This window comes from Copadichromis virginalis, linkage group LG23, assembly GCF_057382275.1.
Source record: "Copadichromis virginalis isolate Kocher_CV1m ecotype Utaka linkage group LG23, C_Virginalis_male_GT1.1, whole genome shotgun sequence".
In the NCBI taxonomy this organism is placed as follows: domain Eukaryota; kingdom Metazoa; phylum Chordata; class Actinopteri; order Cichliformes; family Cichlidae; genus Copadichromis; species Copadichromis virginalis.
In genome coordinates this window covers 27,918,350-27,943,227 of record NC_140639.1, presented here as the reverse complement: position 1 = coordinate 27,943,227, position 24,878 = coordinate 27,918,350, and the positions used below count along the sequence as shown (strand labels likewise).

Genomic DNA, 24,878 nt, shown 5'->3' with positions numbered 1-24,878 from the left:
GTTTCAACAAACACTCCTCTAATTTCTCACCGTGTGTTTCTGCCAGCAGTCTCGCAGGCAGGGCCGCAGTTTCTTATGCACCACCACCTCCTGCATGTCCTCCAGAGATGGGTGCTGACCCACCTCCTCCTCAAAGGGGAGCATGTACTCATCTACTGGTCCTGGAAACATGTGCACGTGTCCAAAGTTAAAATTCGGACAGAATAAAAATAAGACAGTGTGGATAAAACCTGACTGGAGTGCTTGTGGATTTACCGTCGGCAGCGGTGCACCGTGATGCCAGCTCCCACAGGACGAGGCCAAAGGCGTACATATCGATGCGCAAAAATGAATCACGCTGGAAGTTGATTGCGCCCTCCAGGACTTCGGGAGCCATGTAACGTCGTGTTCCCACCTACAGGTTCCAAGCAGGAGTCCAAAGATCAGCACTGAGATAAATAGCTACATGACCACCAATTAAAGCAGACCCAGCAAAAACACTGCCAAATAAATGTGTTTTCACTGCTTTACTGTGATTGTCCAACTTTCAAAAATTGAAAACCTCATCATTCAAATGAATCCCTCCAGGGCTGCTTCAAAAATTTCTGGCCTATGCTGCCACCCAAAGGAGTCTACAACTACTGTCTCAAAGCACGAATAATAAGTTTCTCTCTAAAATGGATGTTGGTGATTACAGCGAAATGAACAAATAGCTTAAAAAAAAAGAGAAAAAGATCAGGCCTCAGGTCTAAATACTCAGTTTCAGTTTTCCGTTATTTTTGTCCCCCCCCCCCATTTTCCCCTTAAGACAGGGTCCAGTATGAGATAAAGAAGGGTTATTTTGAACTATAAATCACGCTAAGCTAAGATAAACTACTGACTATTGCAGTTTCAGGAGGAATTGAAGTTGTACTGAATTGAAAATTCTAGAACATAATTTAACATCAACGAAAAGACGTAATTATACATTAACAGGAAGATTCTGGAAAGTCACTGACTATTAATAGAAAGCTTCTAAAATATATTGGAAAGATTATAGAATTTCACTGTACATTAACAAAGAGAATTTCATTGTACACAAAGGGAAATATTTTAGAATTTAACTGCATTGATGGAAATGTTCTAGAATGTCACTGTACACTGACGGAAAGAATCTGACTGTACTTTGATGGGAGGATCTAAAATGTCATACATTAATGGACGTATGTCCTTTTACAATAAGGGAAAGATTCTAGACTGTAATTATTGATACTGTATAGATGATTTTTTTGTGTTATTCAACTTGTCATTTAAGATTGTTGTGCTGTGCAGTGCAAAACATTTGGAAGACTAAAATATTATAATAATGATAAACCAAATTTTCAGACAACATAAACTGACATTGGTTGCTTAACATCATTGCACAAATAAGCTGGAAACAGATGTAACTGGGTACTGCCTGTAAACATGCCTTCAAACACAGTGAAATGGTGGATGAGAGACAACTATATGAAGTTTTAAGTGTGAGCTATACCTGTCCGTGTGTGTCTCCTGCTGATTTTCCTGCCTCAAACTTCAGAGCGAGGCCAAAGTCAGCTATGCAGGCTGTCAGGTTATTCTTCAACAACACATTCTTACTTTTAATGTCCCTGAAAGAACGCACGACACAGGAAATATCCCTTTAGCCCAGTCAAACTAATACAGGAGTCTTGATAATCCACAGATGTTTATGTTTATGGCAGTGTACCTGTGAGCGATGGAGGGCTTGTGCCCGTCCTTGTGTCCTGGGATATCTTCGTGGAGGTAGGCGAGACCGCGGGCTGCTGACTGAGCGATGTGGCAGAGCTCGTTCCAGGACACCACGTTGGCCTTCAGGTAGTCTGTCAATGAGCCCTAGTGAATGAGACAGACAGAGAAGATGGGTGTCAGCGGGAAGAAAAAAACAGAAACACTAACTTTACATTCAAAAATGGGCATGTAGGAAAAGGGGCCCCAAAACGTGCCCTTTGCCTGTCGCCCAGTCCACACTGCACGTGTCCCTAATTTCTGTTGTTGTTGATAAGCTGTACCTGTCCAGACCCCATGAATCCAGGCCTGGCTGCCAGACGTCCCCGTTTCTGTTCTAGCTTAATGCCAGTTTCAGGTGAGGTTATCCAGTGCCAAATATTCTGTTTCAATGGAGTTTCTCAAAACAAGACCCCTCCCCTGAGATGACCCTACCAGGAGTTACTTGGCATCTTCAAGTCTGAGGCAAAACTCCCCTTTGGGTTGGGGGAGAGACGGTGCTCCAAGAGAGCGAATGCACAAGATCTTATTCACGTGTGATGGAAGGGCCGGAGGACGATGGAGGACAAAGCAGATCACTAACTTGTGTTTAACTGTTACAGAAGTTTTAATGTTTATCAGCTGAAATCTAGAAATGTGTGATGTTATAAATATATTCAAGAGTCAGAGTGATGGAATGAAAAGATTAATTAATAGTACATTAAAAGCTGAGCTGCATCAGAGCATGCAGTATTCTCAGTGTGGTAATGGAAATATCTCTAATGGATGGAAATTCACCAAAGCTTTTCTATTTTTTTTAGTTTGCAGCTGACTCCACAAGATAAAACAATTATACTGGATGTACAAGTTTCAATATTGACATTTTTTAGATGATTATCGAAGAAGAAAGAACTTCTGGAGCTCAATAAATCCCCTAGAGTGCAATAAATGACATTTACGACCTACAAGGCGTCCTCTTAAAACCACAGCGGATGCTTATTGTCCTCTCTGAATAACGGAGCTCTGATAACGCTGATTCAATGACCTCCTCCATGTGATCACTTATCCTTTGTCTACTCATGAAGAGCAGCATGTGCCTTACTCTTAAGTATTAGAGCGAAAAAGTAGAAATGCTACTGTAGATCTGGAGATTTGAGCATTACAAGGGAAAATTCATGCTTACATCTAATTTACTAATTTGTCTTCTGTCCTGTTAATGCTCATATTTTATATTTACTCATATTTCTGTGCTGCTGCTGTTTCCCTCACACCTTTATTGACCATTTTTTATCATAATGAGAGTTAATAATGTAGAATAAAAAGTATAAAATATATTTGTTAATCTGTACTCCTGTTAGTGTTTTTCTTTAAATGTCATCTACAATGCACAATGACAATAAAGGTCTTGAATTTTGAATGTCAACACAACACAAGGTCACCAGTGGAGGCCAAAGGCAAATGTAGTTGTGTTGAGTGACCACTAGAGGGCATGCAACTCCAACACATCATCAGCTGAGCTTCAGATGAAAGCTTTCCACAGTGTGTGTGTGTGTGTGTGTGTGCATATTCTGCGTGACAGCTTTTAATATCCTTGCAGTGGAAATATATGAAAAGATATAAATTACAGGGTTTTTTTTTCTTCGGCAAGCTGCTGCATGTGCACGGCTCCACACCATAAAGCTGCTCAGATGCATCAAACATAAATCAGCTGCGACAGACGCCAACACTTCGACACCTGCTCTTTTTAGGTCAAAGCTTAAAGACTTATGCTTGCAGAATAATTACAGTTTCCTCCTTTAAAGCTCCAGTGTTATTCCCTCTAGGAGAGCTTCACTCCACTCCAGAGCTGAGTGCCTTTCCAAGAGTTGTATTGTGAGTGTTAAAGCCTCACCGCCACACCCACAAGCTTTTAATTTTTCAACCTTTATTCACGCGATGAAGGCTCCTTAGGAACGCTGATTCAAATCCTCGGTCTGGCTGGGAAATTTCGGGCAAGCCAAGCGTACAAGAATCACTCTCCACTAGGTTGGTAATGACTCTCAAAACACAGAGGCACTTAGAGCCCCGAATGCTACAAAGGCTGCAGCATGGAGGGTGAGTGGAGTACAAAAGGGGGCTAACACAGCTCAAACCCACTTTCTAGGCACAAAAAAAAAAAGAAAGGCAACATGAGGCGTATTGTAACTATAGATTAGATCTTAAGGCACCAAACAGAATCAATAAAATGTGAAGGTTTCATGCATGTTTCCCCTCTTTACCAGTGTTTACAACTTTGTTAGATGGTCGCCCTGGAGCTTTTTAGATCTGTGTGCAACTGCCCCCCCCACAAAAACCCCCCAGCAAACAACTCAATAACATACACTAAGCTCAGCAATATGCTGAGCTTACATGGACACAAACAACCCAGTTAGTGGGAGAAATCAGAGAATTTTTTACATGTACACTGTGACTGGAAAACAGATCTGAAGCGCTCCAGTTGGATGTGTTTTAAACAACACTTGCAACGGTTTCTAACCTTTTCTTCAGCTGTGGAAACTTGAGCCCAAGTTTATTGAGTTTTAACTCTTTTACTGAGATGTATACCGGCTTTGATCTCTTGATCTTACAGCTATCTTTTTAAAGGTTTGAGTGGCTGTGCCAGGTTTAAATGCAGGTGTATATCATAAATTTGATATGGATACATATGGATAAATGCTCAGTAAACATGGACTCTTATCAGGACTTGTTGACACAGTTCAAAATGGAACTAAAATAAGGTCGTATAGACATCCAGACCATCAGCTCAACATGTTGCTTGGGTAGCAACAAGAAAAAAGTAGGGATCATACCACAGACTGTATATAAAGGATGGAGACGGCCACAATGACATCAGTAACGAACACTAGTGTTTTAAACCTCTGTGTTTGTTTTTTTAAGACAGAAGTAACTATACTTTATGGAAGCGCATTTCTGCCACTGAAGAAAATTTATTTGGCAACACGTCAAAATTTATAGTTACATAAAAAAAAAAAATTGTAGCTCAAAAATTTGGGTTAGCATCTCAAAAGTTGAACTATATATTTGGGTTATTTATCTCAGAATTACAACTTGACAACTCAAGATTGTGGGTTAGCACATTGAAATTCAACGCAGTAACTAAAAAACTGATCAAAGTTTAGATGCAACTCCAATTTTGAATATCTCAAAAGTTCAACTTAACTCAAAATAAAGGTTCAAAAAATCTTGAAATTATGATTTAACTCAAAAATGTGGGTTCGTTTGCTCCACAAAGCAAAAGCAAAACAATAAAATGTGATAAGAATTTTAACAGTTAAACTAAGATAGAGCCAAAAACAGCACAGAGGGATCAAGAAGCTCTGTAAATAAAATAATTACGACTGACTAATGCAAACTTAAAAAGACTTTTTAAAATATAAATAGATGACTTATAAAAACAGTCACCCTGTTTTTTAATTTAGGACAACTGGCTATAGAGACAAAAACTGCTTTGTGGTCGCCAACGTGCTTATATCAGCTATAAATTTTGACATTTTAACATGGCGATCTATGGGTACTGACTCACTTATGTAGTCACCCTCTACTGGCCACTAGAGAAACTGCAGTCTTTAAACCCAAAGGCTGCCCCCGTGAGCACGCCTGCTACTTAACATAAGCAACAGCCTGTTTATTTTAATGAACTAAAGCAGTGATTGCACTTAAGATACCCCAGAAAAAGCAAAATTAAACACGTTTTTGTTTTTCTTTTGTTTGTCTTATTCGCTCCTCTTTATCTGATGGTCTTAAATCAAGCTGAACTCATAAAGCAATTTTTAGACCTAAATGACGTATCGATGTAAAAACATCCTGAAACTGGTTTGAAATAGATCCACAGTGTAGTAGACAAAAGCCTGGCATACAAAGCAAACTGAAGGTTCAGCATGAAGCTCAGGTCATCGAGCCTGGAGGTCTGAGACGTCCCCAAAGTGCGAGAGGTTTGATGAAGCAATGAGAAAATATACAACATATAGAGGAATGAATGCATTAGAAATACAGTCCGGTCTCCTATAGTGTACTCTGCTTTAGTGCACTCAGATTGAAAATGACTCAGTAAAGAAAAGAATATGCATCTCTGCAGCCCTCTCGGCGTACCTTGTCGTGGTAGGCGGTGATGAGCCACAGCTCCAGGTCCAGGTTGTTGTTCCTCTTCTCCGCACCGATAAAGTGGAGGATGTTTTCGTGCTTCATGCCGCTCACGCTGTAGATCTCGTACTCGTTCTGCCAAGACAGCTTGTCCTAGACACGAGCACAGAGGGAGAGATGCAGATGTTATTCATGCCGCCGTGCCACCCAATCGACAAAAACACGTACAAGCCAGGTCACGACTAGTGTTAGAAAGTTTGGGAGATGCAGATTGATTTTAGTCTATTCTTTGTTTTACATGCTGCTTTATTATTACTCATTATTAAAACAGCCGAGAAGCTCTAATTCATCTCCTAACAGAGACACTCGGCACCCAAATAATTCCAATAATATTAATCAAATATAAAACACATTTTTGCTTATCAAAAGGTCAGAAATAACAAAAAAGGGGATGAGTTATAAAGTTTCCACTAGAAAAGCTGTCAGAGTTGTTGGCTACAAGTTTAATTAGCTGTTTTTCATTTATTCCCCGCTTCCAGCATGAAAATAATGGATACACTAGCCCAATTTAAAAAAAAAAAAAAAAAGCTTATCAGAAGAATTTTCCTGTAACCAAACTAGATTTTACCCAGAAAATTAAACACATACAGCCAGAGTTGGTACAGTTTCTATTCCTTTCTATTTCCTTTTGATTTCATTTTAGTTTCAGTTACTTCCCAGAGTGGATTTGCTTGTTTTAGTTTAGTTTTTATTAGTTAAAGTTCCTCTAACAGCCACTAGAGGCTGGATCTAAAAGATTTCCAGAATTGTTAAAAAAAACGAACAAAAATGGTTTTAGCTGCTTTGGTTAGTTTAGTCCATCAGAAAAACTAGGTGAGGTGACTATTTTAATCACGCACTTTGTTTAAATGACATGAAAAGACATGTCCATAAGTGTCAAATATAAGTCCAGAATCACTCCGGTAAAGAGTAGAATTGGACAGTATTGGAAAACGTGAAAGTGTAATTTCTGGGCTTAAACATACATTCAAAAATTAAATGGATCCTGTTCCTGTTTTGTCGACTATCTACAACAGAAATGTCTTTTCTTTTAAACGGGTGCAAATGACACAATTTATTTCTTACAATTTAAGAGATGTGCTGAAATATTTATTTCATTAACTACAGCAGTATGTCTTTGATGTTCAAAATGTTGGGCACACCTGTTTTAAGACCTTAAATTACTATAAATCCCTTTCTACAGTATTTATTTCACTTCAATCGTATGTATTTATTTCTATTCTGAAAAAAGGTGGCTGCCCCTCCCTCTGGCTCTGTCTATGACTCCTTCCTGTTAAAAAGGAGTTTTTCTTTTCCACTATCGCCAAGTGCTTCATCACAGCGGGTTCGTCTGATTGTTGGTGTTTCATCTCTGTTATTGTAGGTTTTTTACCTTACAATATGAAGGGCCTTATTTTTTTTGACTGTTGTTGTGATTTGGTGCTATATGAATAAAACTGAATTGAATAAACTGTCATATATCAAACATGATAACTTTTTGACATATGAAGGCAGCGGTGACAGGCTACAGTCATTAGTGAAGATATGTGGACAGGCATTTGATAAATGATTAATACTCACAATGTGTGTGTTTTTGAATCACCTCCTTTACTTCTTATAGTTGTTGCTTTTTTTTTATTTAGTTTTGCCTTTATTTGATAAGACAGTGAACATTTTTCCTTTAGTACTTTACTTTGTGGGGGTGTAAGAGTTGTCAGGCTAATGTAACAGTTGTAGTAAAAAAACAAAAAGAAGAACCATCAGCACGTGTACCTGGATGGGAAAGATCTTAACAGCCATGTATTCGTTCAGCAGTTGTGCCTTCCACACACAGCCGAAGCGCCCCCTGGCTTTCACCTCGATCAGCTGCAGAGGTTTGTGTCCCAGAATTGGGGACGGGGGTGAGGGTCCGGGATCCTGCAGAGAGATAGAGACGCAGGTGTTATTCTTTATTCTTTTTATTTATTTATTTATTTCTTGTCCAGAGCATTAAAATAGCACCGGGCTTACATTGAAGGTGACCGGGCTGTTTGGCTCACAGTGACAGCGTGCCTGAGGAGCTAAGGCCAGCAGAATTGCCAACGTCTCCACATCTTAAATCTTACAACTTACATTTATAGACTTCTTCCACAAAGTGGTGCCTCGGTGCTTTATCTACTTTTAAATTTCTGTTGTTTCTAATGAGGGAAAGTCCGCTTCAGGAGAGCTGCACATTTAAGTTTAGCCTCCATATGACCGTGTGGACACGGCATACCGAGCAGGGTTCGGATACATTCATTTTAAATTCAATTAACCCCCCCGAGGAGTTGCATTTGCTCAAGTTTACAGAAGCGGGTTTGTAACTGGAGGGTTGCCAGTTTAAATCCGAGAAACAGCAGATGAAATGTGTGCGCTGGCGGTGGTTGGAAAAAACAAAACAAAACCTGGAAGATTAACCGCTGAGCAAGGCACACAAAGAAATTGGGCAAGGGTTTAATTATGGATTTAATAAAAACATTTAAGATCCAAAGGCGGCGGGTCAGACCGCATGCGTGTGCTGTGCGTTCATGCTAATCCCACACAAACAAAAGTGAAAGAGAGTAAAGCCAAGTGTTCCAAATCTAAAGTAGGTTAAACACAGCTGGTGATCGGGATTAAGCTGATCACTTTCACATGTGACTTCACAGAGGAGGACAGAGGGCGAGCAAGGATAGCGAGACCTGGAGAGAGAGAAAGCACGCGAGAGACGGAGGTGGAGGAGGACGAGGGTGGGGAAGAAGGTTAAAAAGAAGCATGCAGTGCAGGAGTCACATTTCCAAAGGATAAAAGGTAGAGGAGAAAGAGTAGCACATGACTGATGGCGTTTGATGAAACCAGATACGCTGCTGTAAAACCTCGACTTTAGCTGCATGCCTCTGCTGTCAGTAAGAAAAGAAGAAGAAGAAAAAAGAAGAAGAAGGAGCTTTTTTTCCCTTCGCGATGTTCATGTTTTCACTTGAACTGAAGGCTTACAAGGTGCCTGATGAGCTGCAGCAAGTTTCAAGACCCCGAGGCCTGCAGGATCCACTCAGACGCGACGATAATATATCAGGAGTGCACTCGTGTTACTCCGAGTGTTTCGCTAAGCTCACGTAAAAGAAAGAAAGGGTTTCTCTTTTGAGTTTCTGCTGGATTTAACAGATTTAAGAGCGCTGCTCTAACCCACGAGGTTACAGAAGGAAAAGAAAAACGTGCATTTCAGGGCACAAATATTACCTCATTTCTGGATTTACCATCCAGGGTTTTTGGCATACGACCTTTCTTAAAGCCAGATCCAAGCCGCACACCAACTGTTAAAAATGAGCCCATGCCAAGGAGCGTTTAACAGCAGGAGCCGTTAAAAAAAAAAAAAAAGCGCAGAGGAAGCGGCTACGGCAAGATTACTGCGGTTACAGGAGCAAACTGTGTATCCTCTAGTAACATTTATGAATTAGATTTTTATCAAGATGAAATTGAACTCTGGCCTTTAGTGCACACAAAACAAAGCGCTACTGTGTGGCTGAAGAAGCCTTAATGTGCATTTCACTAAATCTCATCATTTTATTACGTTTTGGCAAACACAAGACACTGTTTGAGAGGGTGGGGGTAAATCAACAAAGTTTTTAGAAACACAGCAAAATAACCTCAGCTGCCTCTTTTTCTTGGAGAAGTTGACTTTAAAGCAAACAAAAAGTGGCAGATTGTCTGGTCGGCTCAGAAATATTTTGCATACATCAAACTATTTTTTTTAACTACATATAATTAAATCTATGGATGCAGATAAAGAAAGGCTACAAACAAATTAAATTCAATTAAGTTTTGTTCCTTCTGCAGTGCAAGAGGACTTTTATCTAGTGAACACACGCCTACAACGCATCCTTCGTCAGGTCCATACTGAGCTAATCTTGTTTAATTTTGCCTCTGTACACCACCACAGTGGGTTTTAAATCAAACAATCAAGATATGATTCAAGTGCACAGTTCTGGTTTTGATTCATTGCATTTACCTGTTCAGTAAGTACAGCCATTTTTACACACAATTGTATGTGTCTGAAATTATGTTCCGAGCACCTTTATGAAACAAATAAGGTGCTGTCCAGGTTTTCCATCAGGCACATCTATTGCCAGGGACATCGGTTGGCTTTAAACCACATGGCTGTAGGCTAAATCCATTATAGATTTGGCCCAACTTTATGGCTTCCATAGGAATTAAGAGGGGGAGCAGCAGCCAAGCGCTGCTAATCAAATGCACTTCATTAACTGTTTATCAGCAAGTGTGAGCATCTCTATTAAAGCTCAAGTTTTGGTAGATTGCTGGAAGTTACAACAAGTTAACTCCAAGGTGAGACCATGCAATGTTCAGGTAACCATAACCCCCCCCCCCCCCCCCCCCACGATCTGCATCTCAGACTCTACAGGCATCAGTTAGCATGTTAAATATTAATTCATGACAGTACAATTGGAAAAAGACTGAATGAGTGTGCGTTGCTTGGAAGGGTTACAAGAGAAAGCCTATTCTCTCTAAAAGATCACGGCAGCAGGTTTCTAAACCCCCCATCTGAAAAATCACAAGAGTTCTGGAACGATGTCCTTTGGACAGACAAGACCAAAGTGGAGATGTTTGGTCATGATGCACAGCTCCACATCAACACAAATACCTCATACCAGCTGTTAGTACGGTGGTAGAGGTGATTTGGATTTGTTTTGCAGTGAATGAATCGACCATGAACTCCTCTGTATACCAAAGTATCCTAGAGTCAAATGCGAGGCCGTCTATCTGACAGGGTCATGTAACAGGACAATGATCCCAAGCAAAGCAGCAAATCTACAACAGAATGGCTGAAAAGGAAAAGAATCAAGGTCCTGCAGTGGTCCAGTCTAAGTCCAGACCGCAACATGATTGAAATGCTGTGGTGGGACCTGAAGAGAGCTGTGCATAAGCAAACCTCCACAAACCTCAATTAACTGAAGCAATGCTGTAAAGAAGAGCGGGCTGGAATTCCTCCACAGTGATGTGAGAGGCTGATAAAGTTACACAGAAAATCATTACTTCAAGTTATTTTTGCTAAACGTGGCTCTACTGAATTCAAGACTCTTTATTTTCAATTATGCAAGCAAAATGAAATCATGGGGTGTACTGCATTTATTACAAGAGTGCAGAGTCTGGTGAAACCTTTCACATGACTGTATATGACTGCTGTGTTATTAGCACCTAACAAGAGCTATTATAGTTTATTTCATTCTAATTAATGCTTTTAAATTTAACGTTTGACTTTTCTTTTAATTTAATTTAGTTTCAGGTAGTTTTCAGAGCGGATCTTCTTTAGTTTTTGTTGCTTGAAAATTTTAGTTTTTTACTGTTTCAGTGTTAGTTTCAGACTTTTGTGATTTTAATTTCCCAAGCTCACAAAATTGTTTCAAGTTTTGTTCCCTAAAGGTCTAATTTTATTTTTATTTTAGTTAACTTTAGCATTGCATTCACACCTAGTTTTAGTTTACTATAATAACGTTGCACCTCAAACCAAAAATTCCACAGAAACCTCTTAATATCCATCAAACGGATTGAAGTCGAGGTCTGAAAACAGACATTTATGATGGAGACGTGTTGCAGTCATGAGGTCTGTCTCGAGAAGGTGCACGTCAAACGGCCTTTTCTCTAGGACCAAGCTGCTCCCCAGGGATCGTGTTTTCAATTTGCAACATCTAAAAGCGTGTAAGAAAAAAAATAAATGAAATAATTGCTGCTGCTGCTTTTGGTAGATATATAGAGCAGGCTGCCCATTTCTTCTAGGCAGTGCGAGGGGAATGGAGGATTGGAATGGGAACTGGTGTGTTTACTTAAAGCCTTTTCCCTCTAACAGAGAGCTGTGAGGCAGACCTGCTGTCTGCACACTGCTTTCACACCAAATGCCAGCCAAATGACGAGGAAAATTACCCACCACGGTGCAGAGGTTGGATTTCAGAGCGGCCCAAACGCTCTCTAGATGGCAGCTTGAAAACATTTTTAAGAACACATTGTACTGACCAAAATAATCAAAGTATAGTTTCACACAAATGTTTCTATGCATCTGTTTTTGATACTGTTTTTAAATATAGGCATGAACTTTCAATGAGGATCAGATGAACTCAAAACTTCTTTTTTTTTTTTTAAACAAATCATTTACTTGCCTGGTCCATGACTGGGGAGCACGTACTGTACTCACAGAAAGCTAGCTTCCAGTTTGGCGGCTGAGCCTTACTGATATTATTAACTAAAGTCGAAGGATTTGGCAGGCTGTTATTTCAGACCTTTGTGCATCAATGAACTTGACAACCTCCTGTCCTTTGGCAGGTGGGATAGGTTAAAGAATAACTGGACAGAAATCTGATTTCTCCCAGTCTGGACTTTTAGATCAACCTGCAGCAGCAGCAGGCAGGATAGATGATTGAAAGTGTGGTGTGATGTGCTTCTATAGCATCACATAAGAACCTTTAATTATATGAGTGAAATAATAGAAAATAAGCAGTGTTTTTCTTTTCGTGTACAACAGAAATTGATGGGGACAACTTGTTGTATATAAATGTTTCTGTTCACTTTCTTTGTAAGTTGGACTGTGTATAATCAGACACAGATTCATTACCAACTGTGACGACCTTACTCACAATTATGTACTCTATTCTATGGTTAACTGAACGTCTTTATGTATCTGACGCCTCGGTAACGGGAATTTGTTTATATATGAAACCATTCAATTATTGTTGTTAACTGAATTTAACTGAATTTAATGTCTTTCCGCATCTGTTTGTGTTGCTTCCCTCTTAGTCAGGTTTCCTTCTTTAACAACTTAACTGCGCTAATGCGTTGACACCGTGCAGCCCCACGCACGGCGCCATCCACGTTAACTCGCTAACAGATATTTGCCGCATTAATGCGGTTATGCTGTTAACGTCATTTTGACAAGATTAACGTTGACGGCACTAATAAAAAATATAAAATAAAAAAGACAAGGTGAATTAGTCTATCTTGTTTTGGAAGCATCTGCTGGATGTTTTAATGTATACGCAAGTAAACGTTTCTGTTTAACAGCATCCTCCTTTCTCTAGTGTGTTTTATTAATCTCTGACTCTCTTCCACAGCAGGTCTTTTATCCTGTCTTCCTTCTTTCACCCCAACCGACTGCAGCAGATGGCCGCCCCTCCCTGAGCCTGATTCTGCTGGAGGTTTCTTCCTGTTAAAAGGGAGTTTTTCCTTCCCACTGTCGCCAAAGCACTTGCTCATAGGGGGTCATATGATTGTTGGGTTTTTCTTTGTATGTATTATTGTAGGGTCTACCTTACAATATAAAGTGTCTGTTACTGTGATTTGGCCCTGTATAAATAAAACTGAATTAAATTATATCTGATTTATGATCCTAACCTATTTAAAGGCTCCTTGAAGGTCATGCCTCAACGTTGACTTTGCAAGTGTATGCAAAGCCCGTGTAAAAAAATCTCACTATTAAGAGTAAACATTCCCATTCAAGTACATAATCCTAGCTAGAGTGGCTGCTGTAGGCCTGGCCTATTCTGGCTGTCGTTCATCTGTAGTGGCTGTAGGCTGTCAGTCTGCTGTTTACCTCAGCTGTCAATGTGTATTCATATCTATTTACTCTTTAAGAGGCTGTAAAACTTTGTATGTTGTATGTATAAAACTTTATACTTTTAATGGTTATGAGAATGCATCAGAAAAATGACTGACTATATATTTAAACTGAGCATTTTTGCCATCTTGGTGTTTTAAAACATTGTGAGACCACTGAGGGGTGAGCCTGACTCAAGAATACCTTGCTTTCATCATCCTTTTTGACTCTAATGGGGACCATAACTTAGAAAATGAGCATTACAAGACTTTAAAGTTTTGATTTTTACCATGACCTAAACAACAAAGAGAAATGGTTCAGCCTTCTTTCTCTTCGTGGTAACTGGTTAATTCCCTTTCTGGTTCAAACCTCCATTCCAACCAATGCCAAGCCATCAGATGTTTGCTGAGTAACTGCATGTATGAAACCACAGCCTCAACACTGGTTTCGCTCTGTGTACAGAGATACCAATGTAAGACTCTGAATCTGCCTTACGACAACCGAACATCTGATGAGGTCCAGAGAAGGTGGGGTGAAGATTATCATTTCTTTCCAGAATCAGGAAAGTAGAACGGGGGCGAAAAAAAGAATAAACAGAATAGCTTAGCAGTAAATATGAGTGGGGACACTTTTCAGTGAAAATAGGTCAACAAACACTTGCTATTGAAGGACTCTTTATGCCAGAAAAGAGGATGAAAGCAGTTTCTAGTACATCCATTAAAAAGGAGTTATTATGCTTATTTTCTTGTTAAATATATCTCGTTCCAGAAGTGGATGCTCATAATAAACATGAAAAGCAAAGTTAAAAATGATGAGGTCAGAGTAAATACAAGTAAGAGTTTGTAATACTCTTTGCTTTATATGATGTCAGGAGGGCACAAAAGCCTGACCTACCTGCTGTTCAAACCTTGTGTTTATATGGAACAGCCAATCAGATGAAAGTTTCTGAAAATGTCTCGTTTCAGAAAGAAGATGAATTGAGGGGCTGAATTAAGGGTTACTTTCAACTTGGAATCACACAAAGCTACTCTATTTGAGTCCGAAAATATAAACGAGGAGCTGTAAACGAGAAAAACATGTCCACTTTAAGCTCACTTTCTGATATGATTGTTATTCTGATCATGGTTTCGTTAACAAAATCAGGCTATAATACAAGGACACGAGCTCTGTTCACTGTTACAAAACAGTTCTCTAATTTGTCTCAAGTCAAATTCCTGTGTCTTTCCTGGGCTTTGTAGTCCAACATTTTAAATTCCGATTCCAATTTGACAATAAAAGTATAATTAGAGGAGTTGTTGTGTTACATAAGCTTGCAAAAAAGCAATCAAGAAGAATTCCAGTGCATCTATCGCTCTTGGCAGTATAACTGATTATGATTCTGTTCAGTATTTAAATCAGCTCAGGACCATTTTACCGTGCATAGTAATTTGTCAGAACAATAAGCTCTGATACATTTTGTTCTGACTGAAAATTAAAACTGATTTGGTGTTGATGTGATCAATAAATCGTCAGTAAACACATGCATGGTATTAACTTTTCCTCAGCCTCGCCTGTGTTGGGTTACAGTGAAACTGAAAAGTATTTGATGCTCACTCTGATCACAGAAGGATGTGGCCATGCTCAAAACCCCAATGTTGGCAAAAAAACAAAAACGTATGAGAACGTCATCTTAAAACCCTAAAGATATAAGCCACTATGGATTTGCCTGATAAGCATCAGACACAATCCTGAAGACGACCTGTCATTGCAGGACGCTCTTCTTTTCTCCATCGCTTCTGAAAACTCGTCTTTCTTCTGGGTTTCAGCCTGACGAGGGGGCCCAGCCCGCCAGGCGTCCTGTGGGAGTCACCGGATCCCTTGTCCGATCGCAGGGCGCTGTGGCCTCAAATGGGGGCGCATTACACTTAGTCAGCAGACCACAGGAAACAGGAAAACAGAATCTGCTGCTTCACGCCGTTCCTCCCAACCCTCAACCATCTCCTATGGCCTAATCAAGTTACACCTTCATCTATTACATCAAAACAGGTCTTTCAGTCTGGTTTGGGTGTCCTGGGTTTAGGTGCAGATAAGTAGATCTAACAAAACCAAAATGCCAAGCTTGGTTTTAGGACAATGAGTAGGTATTCTGGCTAAAACTCCATTATTGTAAGGTCATTTCCTGTTGTTGATATGGCCGTAAAGCTTGAGACCATGTCAACAACAAAAAGTTGTTGACATGACCTTAAAGGAGCAAGGCCAGGGACTAAAATCCCCGAGTTATTTAGTGAGTTACTTTTTTTCCCCAGAAAGGTCTGGCGCCATACTTCGACTCCAATTTGTTAAATTTTGAGCCAAGGTACATTTGCAAGAGGCTTATGCTTCCCTTGTACTTAAGCAATTTACACTCTCTCACTTGAAAAATGTTCCAGATAAGTGGCAAAGCTCCTACTTATGTAAAAACGTATCTGTACTCCTCCTCAGTCTGCAAATGAGATGGAAAAGCAAGCCGCAGTTTCAGTTTCAAACACCTCTGCCATCTCTGCATGGAAAAATGGTGAGCCATAGGTCTGAGCAGATACCATTCTGGAAACTGGGTCACATCACACACAATGTGTTACATAAACATCACAGGTGGAGATTCATACAAAGAAAAATATAAAAGGAGGGCTGCATTCAGAGCCGCGTTGGCCATTTTCCGCCATGCACAATGCATCTTCAGCAAGAAACAATTTAAAAAAAAATAAAATACACAACCATCCACCCATGCAAACAATCCAGGCACAAAAAAGAAAAGTCAACTAAAGAAGACACAAAATGGTGGTCTGGGATTGAGGTGGAGAATTCATACCAAGCTCTGAACCCAAAAAGGAGGGGAAAACTAACAGTGTTTTCATTTAAACTGCTCTTACCTCCACCATAATGTGAAAGGCGTGCTTGTTGAAAAGGAACATAAGAAGCAAACAGAGAAATTATTGCTATCTTCTTTCAGTTAGTGGATGAAATAGAGGCAGATAAAAAAGCAGGACATGATAAGTCAGCCCTGAATAACCTTTTGTTCCCCTCTTGCGCTCCAGAGCAGGGCTTCTAGTTTCTTATCCCACATGGATCATGAAGAGGTTAATAAGCATGGTTCCAAAGGCAAGATGGTACATTTTAGGAACTTAAAATGATGCTGAAAATAGAGACTGAATGATGTGTGAAAAGAACAGAAGATCACAGTGAAGCCGAACAAACACAAGTTAACAGCAACAGCACGCTGATGTCAGACACACAAAACTTTCCCGACAGAAGTCATGTAAGAGGCAGAAAGGTTGAGCTCAGAGAGTCAGACCTTCAGCTGAGGACACCAACATGGAGCTACAGAGAAATCAGACATGAAAAATATGCCACTCTCAACTAACGGCTGCTTTTATCTTGAAATAGATGCTTATAGAAGTGGAACTAGGGCTGGGAGATTGGATCAATATATCCAACAAGGTCTAAGTTAAGTTTGGAAGCGTAAAGCTAGTCGGTTAGTTTTAGGCGCTAAAATTAGGCGGTAAAATTTCAGTGATAAATATTACTTACAAAGTGTGATCAAGTTTTTCTAAGCACTGGACTATGAGAACTGGTAAATCTGCTTAGTTAACATAAGGTTCCCTTTTTGTAACTTTACTTCTCTTGTCTTTCCCCCTACTTTCCAACTGGTTGCTAATACAGCCAATCCCTCAAGTCTATTATTAAATTTTTGCGCGGGCTTTTGGTGTTATGCTAATTTAGTGCTCTGCCTCCTGACAATGAACTTAGTAAATCAATGTGGTGAACAAGCCTTCTTCTTTTAACTTAGCTGAGGGTAAGTTGATAGTTTAACACAGTGACTGATGGACAGTCCCATTAGTAATAGTAGAACAGACAAATGTAGCGCTCCTGGAGACGATTTTATAGTGTAGCTGATATTAAGTACTGCCGAGTAAAACTTAAAAGTTTAAAACTTTTGAAATAACAGTGTACAATGGGCAAGCTAGCTGCCTCAAGTATAAGATAGCACATGTTGCCCCCAGCCATTTGTTTATTTAACTGAAGTCAATGGGCCACGTGTAAAAATAACGGGAGATTTTATTACAAAATCTGAGTTGATAATGATTTAAATACAAAATTCATTCTTTGTAAAGCCATCCAGAGAGGCAGTCGAGCCCTCTGGCAGGCTGGTGTTGACGCCCTAATGCTTCTAATTTAGATGGTGCGTAATGTCGGCCTTTTATCTTTTTGGTTTAAAACAAAAATAATCCAAAACAGGTGATTTGGATCAGCACATCCAACCTAACATGTTGGACTGATGGTGACCATTTGGAAATGTCAAAATTCTGCCTAAGCCGACACACAGCAGCCCCAGAATTATACTATATATTTGAAGCACACGTCTGCATATGAAACGATCCCAAACACTACACACGAACTCTATCATGTAAGAGTTCAGACACATTTTAAAGGCCAGCTGCTTTGTCCAACGAAAACAGAAAGAAAAAACGCAGTAAAGCAACAATCAGGTCAATATCAGCTTTGGATTTCTCTAACAGCACCTGCCAGCTTCATTTTTGCATCAAATGAGTTAATAAGACATGGTGTAGAGTCCACTGATCCTTTAGGACTTCTTTGGAAAGCTGCACCCAGACAAACAAGATGTAAGTAGCTCCATAATAAAGCAATTGATGAGATTTTGGTCAGAATCGATTGCTAAGATGGATAGAGATGAGAAAATAGGGCCCATGTTGAAGGAGAAAGAAAAAAAAAAGAAAAAGAGGCTAGACTTATGCTTAAATGCTGCAGCTCCAGGTCTCTTCGTGTGAAAGCTGTGGGTCTGTGTACTCAGACAGAATCAATTCCAGTTTGCCTCCACTTCGCACTGTGGTGTGAATAATGGAGGCTTGGTGGCAAGTATGCAGACCATGATGGACCGCAGCCATCATGACATAATGACAGAGTGCGACAGAAGGACTTTGGCGCATGAAATTTTCTGCGTTTCACACTGGGTTTTGTCATTTTAAGGTTTGGGAAGACGGCTAATTAAACAGAAAATCCAACACATTTTTTTTTTTGTATGCTAAACCCACACTGATGCAAATCTGCCGCCTATATGAGAAAGAAAGGCCGGAGCTCTTTTTGTTTTACTAGGTATATTTCATTTCTGGTGCCTTGTCTTGTAAAATCAGGGAGCACAGCCGTGATAATGGATCCAATAACGATCATTAAGTGGGAACAATTACTTTTGCATTGTGAAGACTGCATGTTTCATTACCTAGCAGAGAAAACTAATGGTGTTTTTCTTTAAATGACTAGAAGGCTCCTTTGCTGAGGAGAGAACAAGTTCAAAGCTAAAAATGTGCAGAAATTCTTAACAAAATCACAAAACAAAGGAAATATTCAGGACAGAGTTTTCTTTAACTATGCAATAGCCTCCTGTTATTCAAATCCTGACTGAAAACATCTCTCTCGCTGACCCTTCAGTTTCTGGTTAGGTTCAACTTGGTGTCAGTGTATCATCAAATAATGGGTTTGTTGTTTTGGTTGCTGATGGTCTTATCTTCCTTTAAAAACATTCAATTCCTTTAATTTTAATGCCTTCAGATGCCGGTAACAATACTTCCCTTGTTGTGTTTGATCTGAGATCATCTGTCAATACTTGCATTAGACTGGATTAAATCTCATCTCATGGGCAAAATGTTCTCAGTCTCTATTAATCGTTCCTTTTCAGAAAAGGGCTCTTAAACAGATGTTTGATTTACCATTTGTTTGCGGATGACATCCGGTTGGTCTTTCTTTCTGACCTTGCTGATCTAAATAACTGCCTGACTGCCATCAGGTCTTAGTTAAGTGCTTAACCTCTACAGTTAAATTTTAGCAAAACAGAGACTCGTAACAACTGTTCCAGATAGCACCATATCAAAGATCAAATAATGCCTTGGGTCTGCCAAGCTCCTCTGTTAAATCCAGCTCATGTAACCTTGAGGTTATCTTGGACAGCTTCCTGTCAGGATCAAATTTTTTTCCATCTACGTAAGGACCATTGCTAAGTCTATTCTTGTGAATTCCAAGCTGGAACTGGAGAAAACTGCTCATGTTTTTCATCTCTTCTCAATCAGTTACTGTAAAAGTCTTAACAAATCGTCTCTGAATCAACTTCCATCAGTCCAAAATGCTAATCATCTCTTTTCAATTTCCAAATTCTTTTCACTGGGTTTCTGTCAGCTTCGGATTTTATTTGAACTTTTAAAGCTTTGAATAGTGAGACAATCCCTTCAGAGATTTTACTGACCTATTCTTCCAACTGGTCCTTTCTGTGTTTGGATTACTGGTGTTGCCTTGTACTAAATGTTCAACACAGGGCCTTTGGGACAGGCTTTTAGCTTCTATTATAGAGTAGGTAACCCCGAGCAACAAGGAACCTTTACTTATGTAAGCATATTGAGACTGTTTTTAATTAACACAATCAGCTTACTTTTACAACATTTTTGATTTTAAGATGTCTGATCAGACTTCCGGTTTGGCGGGTCGTGTGATGGCTGTGTAGGATAGTTGCTCCCGACATTTTTTCTACCCCAATTTACCTAACTCGAAACATAAAAAGTTTGGATTTATCTTTGTGGGGTACTATACCAAGGAATAGAAATGCCCAGAAAATCCAAGAAAAAGGATGTAGGAGAACGTACTGAAGCGGAAGAAGATGCTTCGTCGCAAGCTAGCAGCAATATGGAAGAAGACCAGCAACCCGATGCTAACGCCACAGCGAAGGACCACCCAGCTACGATGGACATGATATTAAAAGAATTACGTGCTTTTAGAAAAGACACAAATGATCAGTTTAATGCTATAAGGGAGAAGGTCGTCGGCATTGGTATAAGACTCGACGAAGCAGAGGGACGCATAGACGTAATGGAGACTCGAATCCAGGCCTCGGAGGAGCTGCTAATTGAAATGGCAAATTTTCAGTTGCGATGCGAATCTAAGCTACTGGAATTAGAGGGACGGTCACGTCGCAAGAATCTTAGAATATATGGCGTGAGGGAAGGGGAAGAGGACAAATTTCCATCCGTTGTCAATTTTGTAGAGGTTCTATTTGAAAAGACAATGAGTCTCTCCCGCCCCACGGTGTTGGGAATTGAAAGAGCACATCGAGCCGGTGGCAAAAAACCCCCGGAAGGAGCCCCTCCACGCTCAATTGTAGTTAAACTCGCAAGTTATCGTAACAAAGAAGACATTATTAAGAAGGCCTGGCAGGCTAAGGGCTTCAACTTTATGGATTCTAGGATATATGTGGACAATGACTATGCCCCGGAGATACAAAGAAGAAGAAAGGAATATGCGACAGCGAAGAAGGTGCTTAAAGAGAACAATATTCGCTTCCAGACGCCTTTCCCGGCCAAGCTAAGGGTGTTCTACAGAGAGGGAATTGTGACATACAACACGACGCACGAAGCGACTACCGATATGGTGAAGAGGGGATTATCGGTAGAAGTTGTGAAAGACAGAGACTCATTCTTGGATCAAATAAAACAGCACACTTGGCAAACAAGTACGAAGAAGAAAGGTGGAAACTCAACTCCAAAGCTGGGTTTCAAGGAACGCCTTCAGATATTTAGGCACCAAGATGACAGTGGATAAACAGCAAGTGTGTGACGGAGCACTATACTAGAGGTAAACTCAAGAATATTGAGACCTAAGATGAACTGAGAATATGAATTTTATTTCGATTTACTTGTTTTGTTATATAATTAGTTAATCTTATAAAGAGGGCATATAAAATTACATTAAAGTCGGGTCATTTATTTGCACAATAAGTTGGACCCTACAGACCACTGGGCTTTCGGCCTGTGTGCCGGAGAGGGCACTCTTCCACAAGTGGACAGAAGAGTTTTTCCCTCACCAAATATAGCTAATATAGCGATTATGTTTTTGGAAGTCAACATGATTATATGTTTTCGTTGTATAATGTTTTTTTTGGGTTTTTTTTTTTTTTTTCTTCTTCTTTTCTTTTTTCTCTTTTTTTTTCTGTTTTGGGGGAGTACCTTTCGATCTTTGGCTATGTACAGAGATTGGAATTATATATGGAAACACTACATCCGGTTAAGGAGACCCGATCTTGTTTGAATCTCTGTAACTATATATGCCACATTTCTGAATCGTTATGTGTTTATATGTATATGTTAGTATGTATGAGACTACAAGTGAACACATATGTAAGTAGGTATGTGTATGTATGCTTAAGAATATGGGTGTGTGAGTGAATATGTGTGTGCGAGTACATACACACTAGAGGGTACACCCGTCTGTTTTTCTTATTTTTATTTATTTATTTTTTTTATTATTTACGTCTGTTCTTGATTATATGTTTATTTTGGATTATTTGTGTTTATATAGGTTGTTTAATAAAAAGAGAATAACAAAAAAAAAAAGATGTCTGATCAGCTGGAAATACTGATGAAGAAGTATTTCCAGCGTAAGTGGCTTTACTGTTAAAATCTGAACAGTTCCTGTTATCTTGAGTCGAGCTGACTGAAACCTCTCCACCACTTTTAAGTGAATATGACATTTTTGAGAAAAGACATAAGGATAGCACTACTGCAAAAAACTAAAAGCATGCAGAAAAAAATATTTCATCTCAATAAAGCCATAATTGTATGCAAATGTTATTAATTCCACAGCCCTACTGACAAAGAATCCATTTAATAGTTGACATGTGTATGAAATCTAGGGTTTACAAGGGCTAGAGAAAATATTAGCCAAATGCATGTTGGTAAATGTGGCACAAATCATAAGTGGAATTAATTTCCATTTCATTTATATTTATAAGATTAACTTCAAGGTGCTGTCCCCAAGTGGAAAGGAGAAACTCCCTTTGAACAAGAAGAAACCTGGAGGTTTTTGTCTGTGTGGTGACACCTATCAGGAGATTACTGCAGCGAGTCCTCATGCCCTCAGCAGTGGTGACATCACTGCTTGTGGTCGAAGTGACCGATGTAGTGTGCACAAATGGGCCGTTAACATTTCTGTTGGTGGTGTGTATGCAAAGAGAAAAAAAGCCCTTAAAGATATGTAGTTCACGAGTGGGCGTTTGTTCCAAAAACACTTCCTGACTCTGCAATTCTTTTTATTGTTGTCCTCATTTCACAAATCAGTGCTTCAGTTAATGATCTGTTAGCATTTTCAGGTCCAGATTCAGGGGTTTTAAACACTCAAGAGGATATTAATAAGACATATACGTCTTTGTCTCTCTGGCTGTCTGTTCAGACTGCAGCTGCCTGTTTATGACATAATCGCATTGCTACTCATTTTAATTAGAGATTCAGATTAAATGTGCGCAGTGTGATGCAGAGCTCTGACATTTTACAAGATGAAGCAGTGTAGCTGGCACACGGATGCTGTTAGGGAGCGAGGAAAATGCTCCGAACAGGTATGATTAATAACTAGAACGACTTCCCAAACACACAGGACACTCTGAAATCCAACTGGCAACAGGTGTGGCCAATTTGTTGCTGTCACATTAATAATAAATGACCAAGAAGAGCGCATTATGCTCGGGTGTCGATGCGAGCATGACCAAGAATAAAACATCTGCTGATTTTTACATTTTCCCCAGAGTGGCTGAGAGCTGATATGAAATGAGGTGGCAGAAGTTTTCACTTGATGGATGTCTCTTTCAAAAAAATCCAAACAAATTATTCTAATTTAATCTGACAAAGTGTTTTAACTGCGAATTGGAGGAAGATGTTGACAATTTTTCATTCGCCCGTGGACCACTTTTGCATAGATAATACAATACTGGAAATTTTCTGGCATACTTTTTAAGTTTGCTTTCCAGAGTTAGATGAAGAGTTCTCTGCCATTTACAAAGGCAAATTCTTATATTAAGCATGACCAAAATTTAAAATAATGAAGTTCAGGCTTCAGACTGCTCAAAATGCAAACGTTTAGTTAGTTTTTCAACTTTTAGCTCTGTGTGACATCTCGGATATAGGAAATTAGGCTCCACCCACCAGCTATTTGTGAGGGGCAGCCAATTAGAAGAAAGATGGCTTAAAGACGGAGGAGACAACAGATTTTTGCTACCTTTAGAGGCAGAAACTACTCAAATTCTTTGAGCTCCAATAAAATAACCAGGGTGGCTGCTCTGGAGTCCAAGAATCTATGAAAAAGAGCATTTATAACGCTTAATTAGCAGGTATACCATGGTCTGACATACAGCACTGCTATAACTTTGGATATAAAAGAGAAGATGAAATATCAGCGACGTTTGGAGGGTTAGTGAAAGTGGGCTAGCTAACGACTAGCTACTACCTGGTGGCTATCTACAGAGCTATGGTTAGCTACTGTAAACACAGTATAGCAGGGATGATCTTAATTTCAGAGAGGCGCAAATATATGTCGAGAAAAATAAAGATACTATGTAGCGGCAAAGTTGGGGCCATGTGAGCGATTCTTTTCTGAAACAGATCCCTCAACAGTTTTGTGGGACTCGTTACAATTAAAAGGGAAAGCAGGTTAAAAGACAAGAGGCTCATCGTCAAACACAGAAGACAGGTGGACACGGAAACAGGGTTGATATGTCGTCACTTAACAAGCAGACAGGACACCTTTAAATGCCTCACTTCATCGAGCAGGTGTTGCACGTCCTAAATGAGTAACCTCTGTTGTAACAGAGGGTGTCTGTGGTGTTTTTTTGTCCCCTTCAACAACTGAATTGCTAGCAGCCGTCCTTGATGACTTTGCAGGCTGTTTGAGTGATTGTCGGAGTCACCTCTGCTTTTATTTTTTTAAAGCGGCGCCCGTGGTGTAACTGAAAAACATCAACAGCACCACACACATACGAAAAAGAAAAAAGGCAGCAGAAATAAATCCCTCCATATCTCCTCTCCCCACTGCACCCACCTCTCTCCTCTCCATCTCCTAAATTGAAAAAACAGGTTTAATCAATTGCAAAATAAGCAACGGACACAAAAGTGGCTGCAGAGGGGAACCGCAAGCACACCTCCCGTTTGTTTTACCCACCTTCACGCAGCGGGCGAGTGGAGTTTACCTCATCGCCCTCTTCCAGAAATGCATATTAGCTGACTTTTAAATACATTCCTTGTGAGTTGAGTGACCTCCTTTTGCTTCCCCTCTCCTGTCCTTGCACACCTACTCATTCATGCAATAATGCACTCCTGCACGCACACAGAGGGTTACACACATGCAGCATGACTCCATTTGTTCCACCCTGGCTATTTTATTTCATTTCACTCCCCTCTGATTTTACAAATCTTATAGGTGCTGCATTTTTCTAATCCCCTCTGTATCATCTTTTGTTATCTGATCCACTCTTTTCCCCCCAGTGCCGATCTTGTTTTGTTTTCTGTTGTTTATTTATTCATTTATCTGCTCCCAGGTAAGATGCTTCATAAGCTTCTTAGCG

At 39.8% G+C, this 24,878-nt stretch overlaps 1 protein-coding gene across 1 annotated transcript in view; it reads right to left on the bottom strand.

Moving 5' to 3' along the window:
• Nucleotides 1-24,878, bottom strand: part of LOC146681066 (activin receptor type-2A) — an 82,710-nt gene that overhangs the window by 7,797 nt on the left and 50,035 nt on the right. Inside the window, exons 5-10 of the mRNA XM_085447342.1 lie at nt 7,654-7,797; nt 5,851-5,994; nt 1,706-1,851; nt 1,493-1,607; nt 256-394; nt 31-161 (exon numbers count right to left, since the gene is read on the bottom strand). Coding sequence (XP_085303468.1) covers nt 31-161; nt 256-394; nt 1,493-1,607; nt 1,706-1,851; nt 5,851-5,994; nt 7,654-7,797 — 819 coding nt within the window. The remainder of the gene's footprint in view (nt 1-30; nt 162-255; nt 395-1,492; nt 1,608-1,705; nt 1,852-5,850; nt 5,995-7,653; nt 7,798-24,878) is intronic.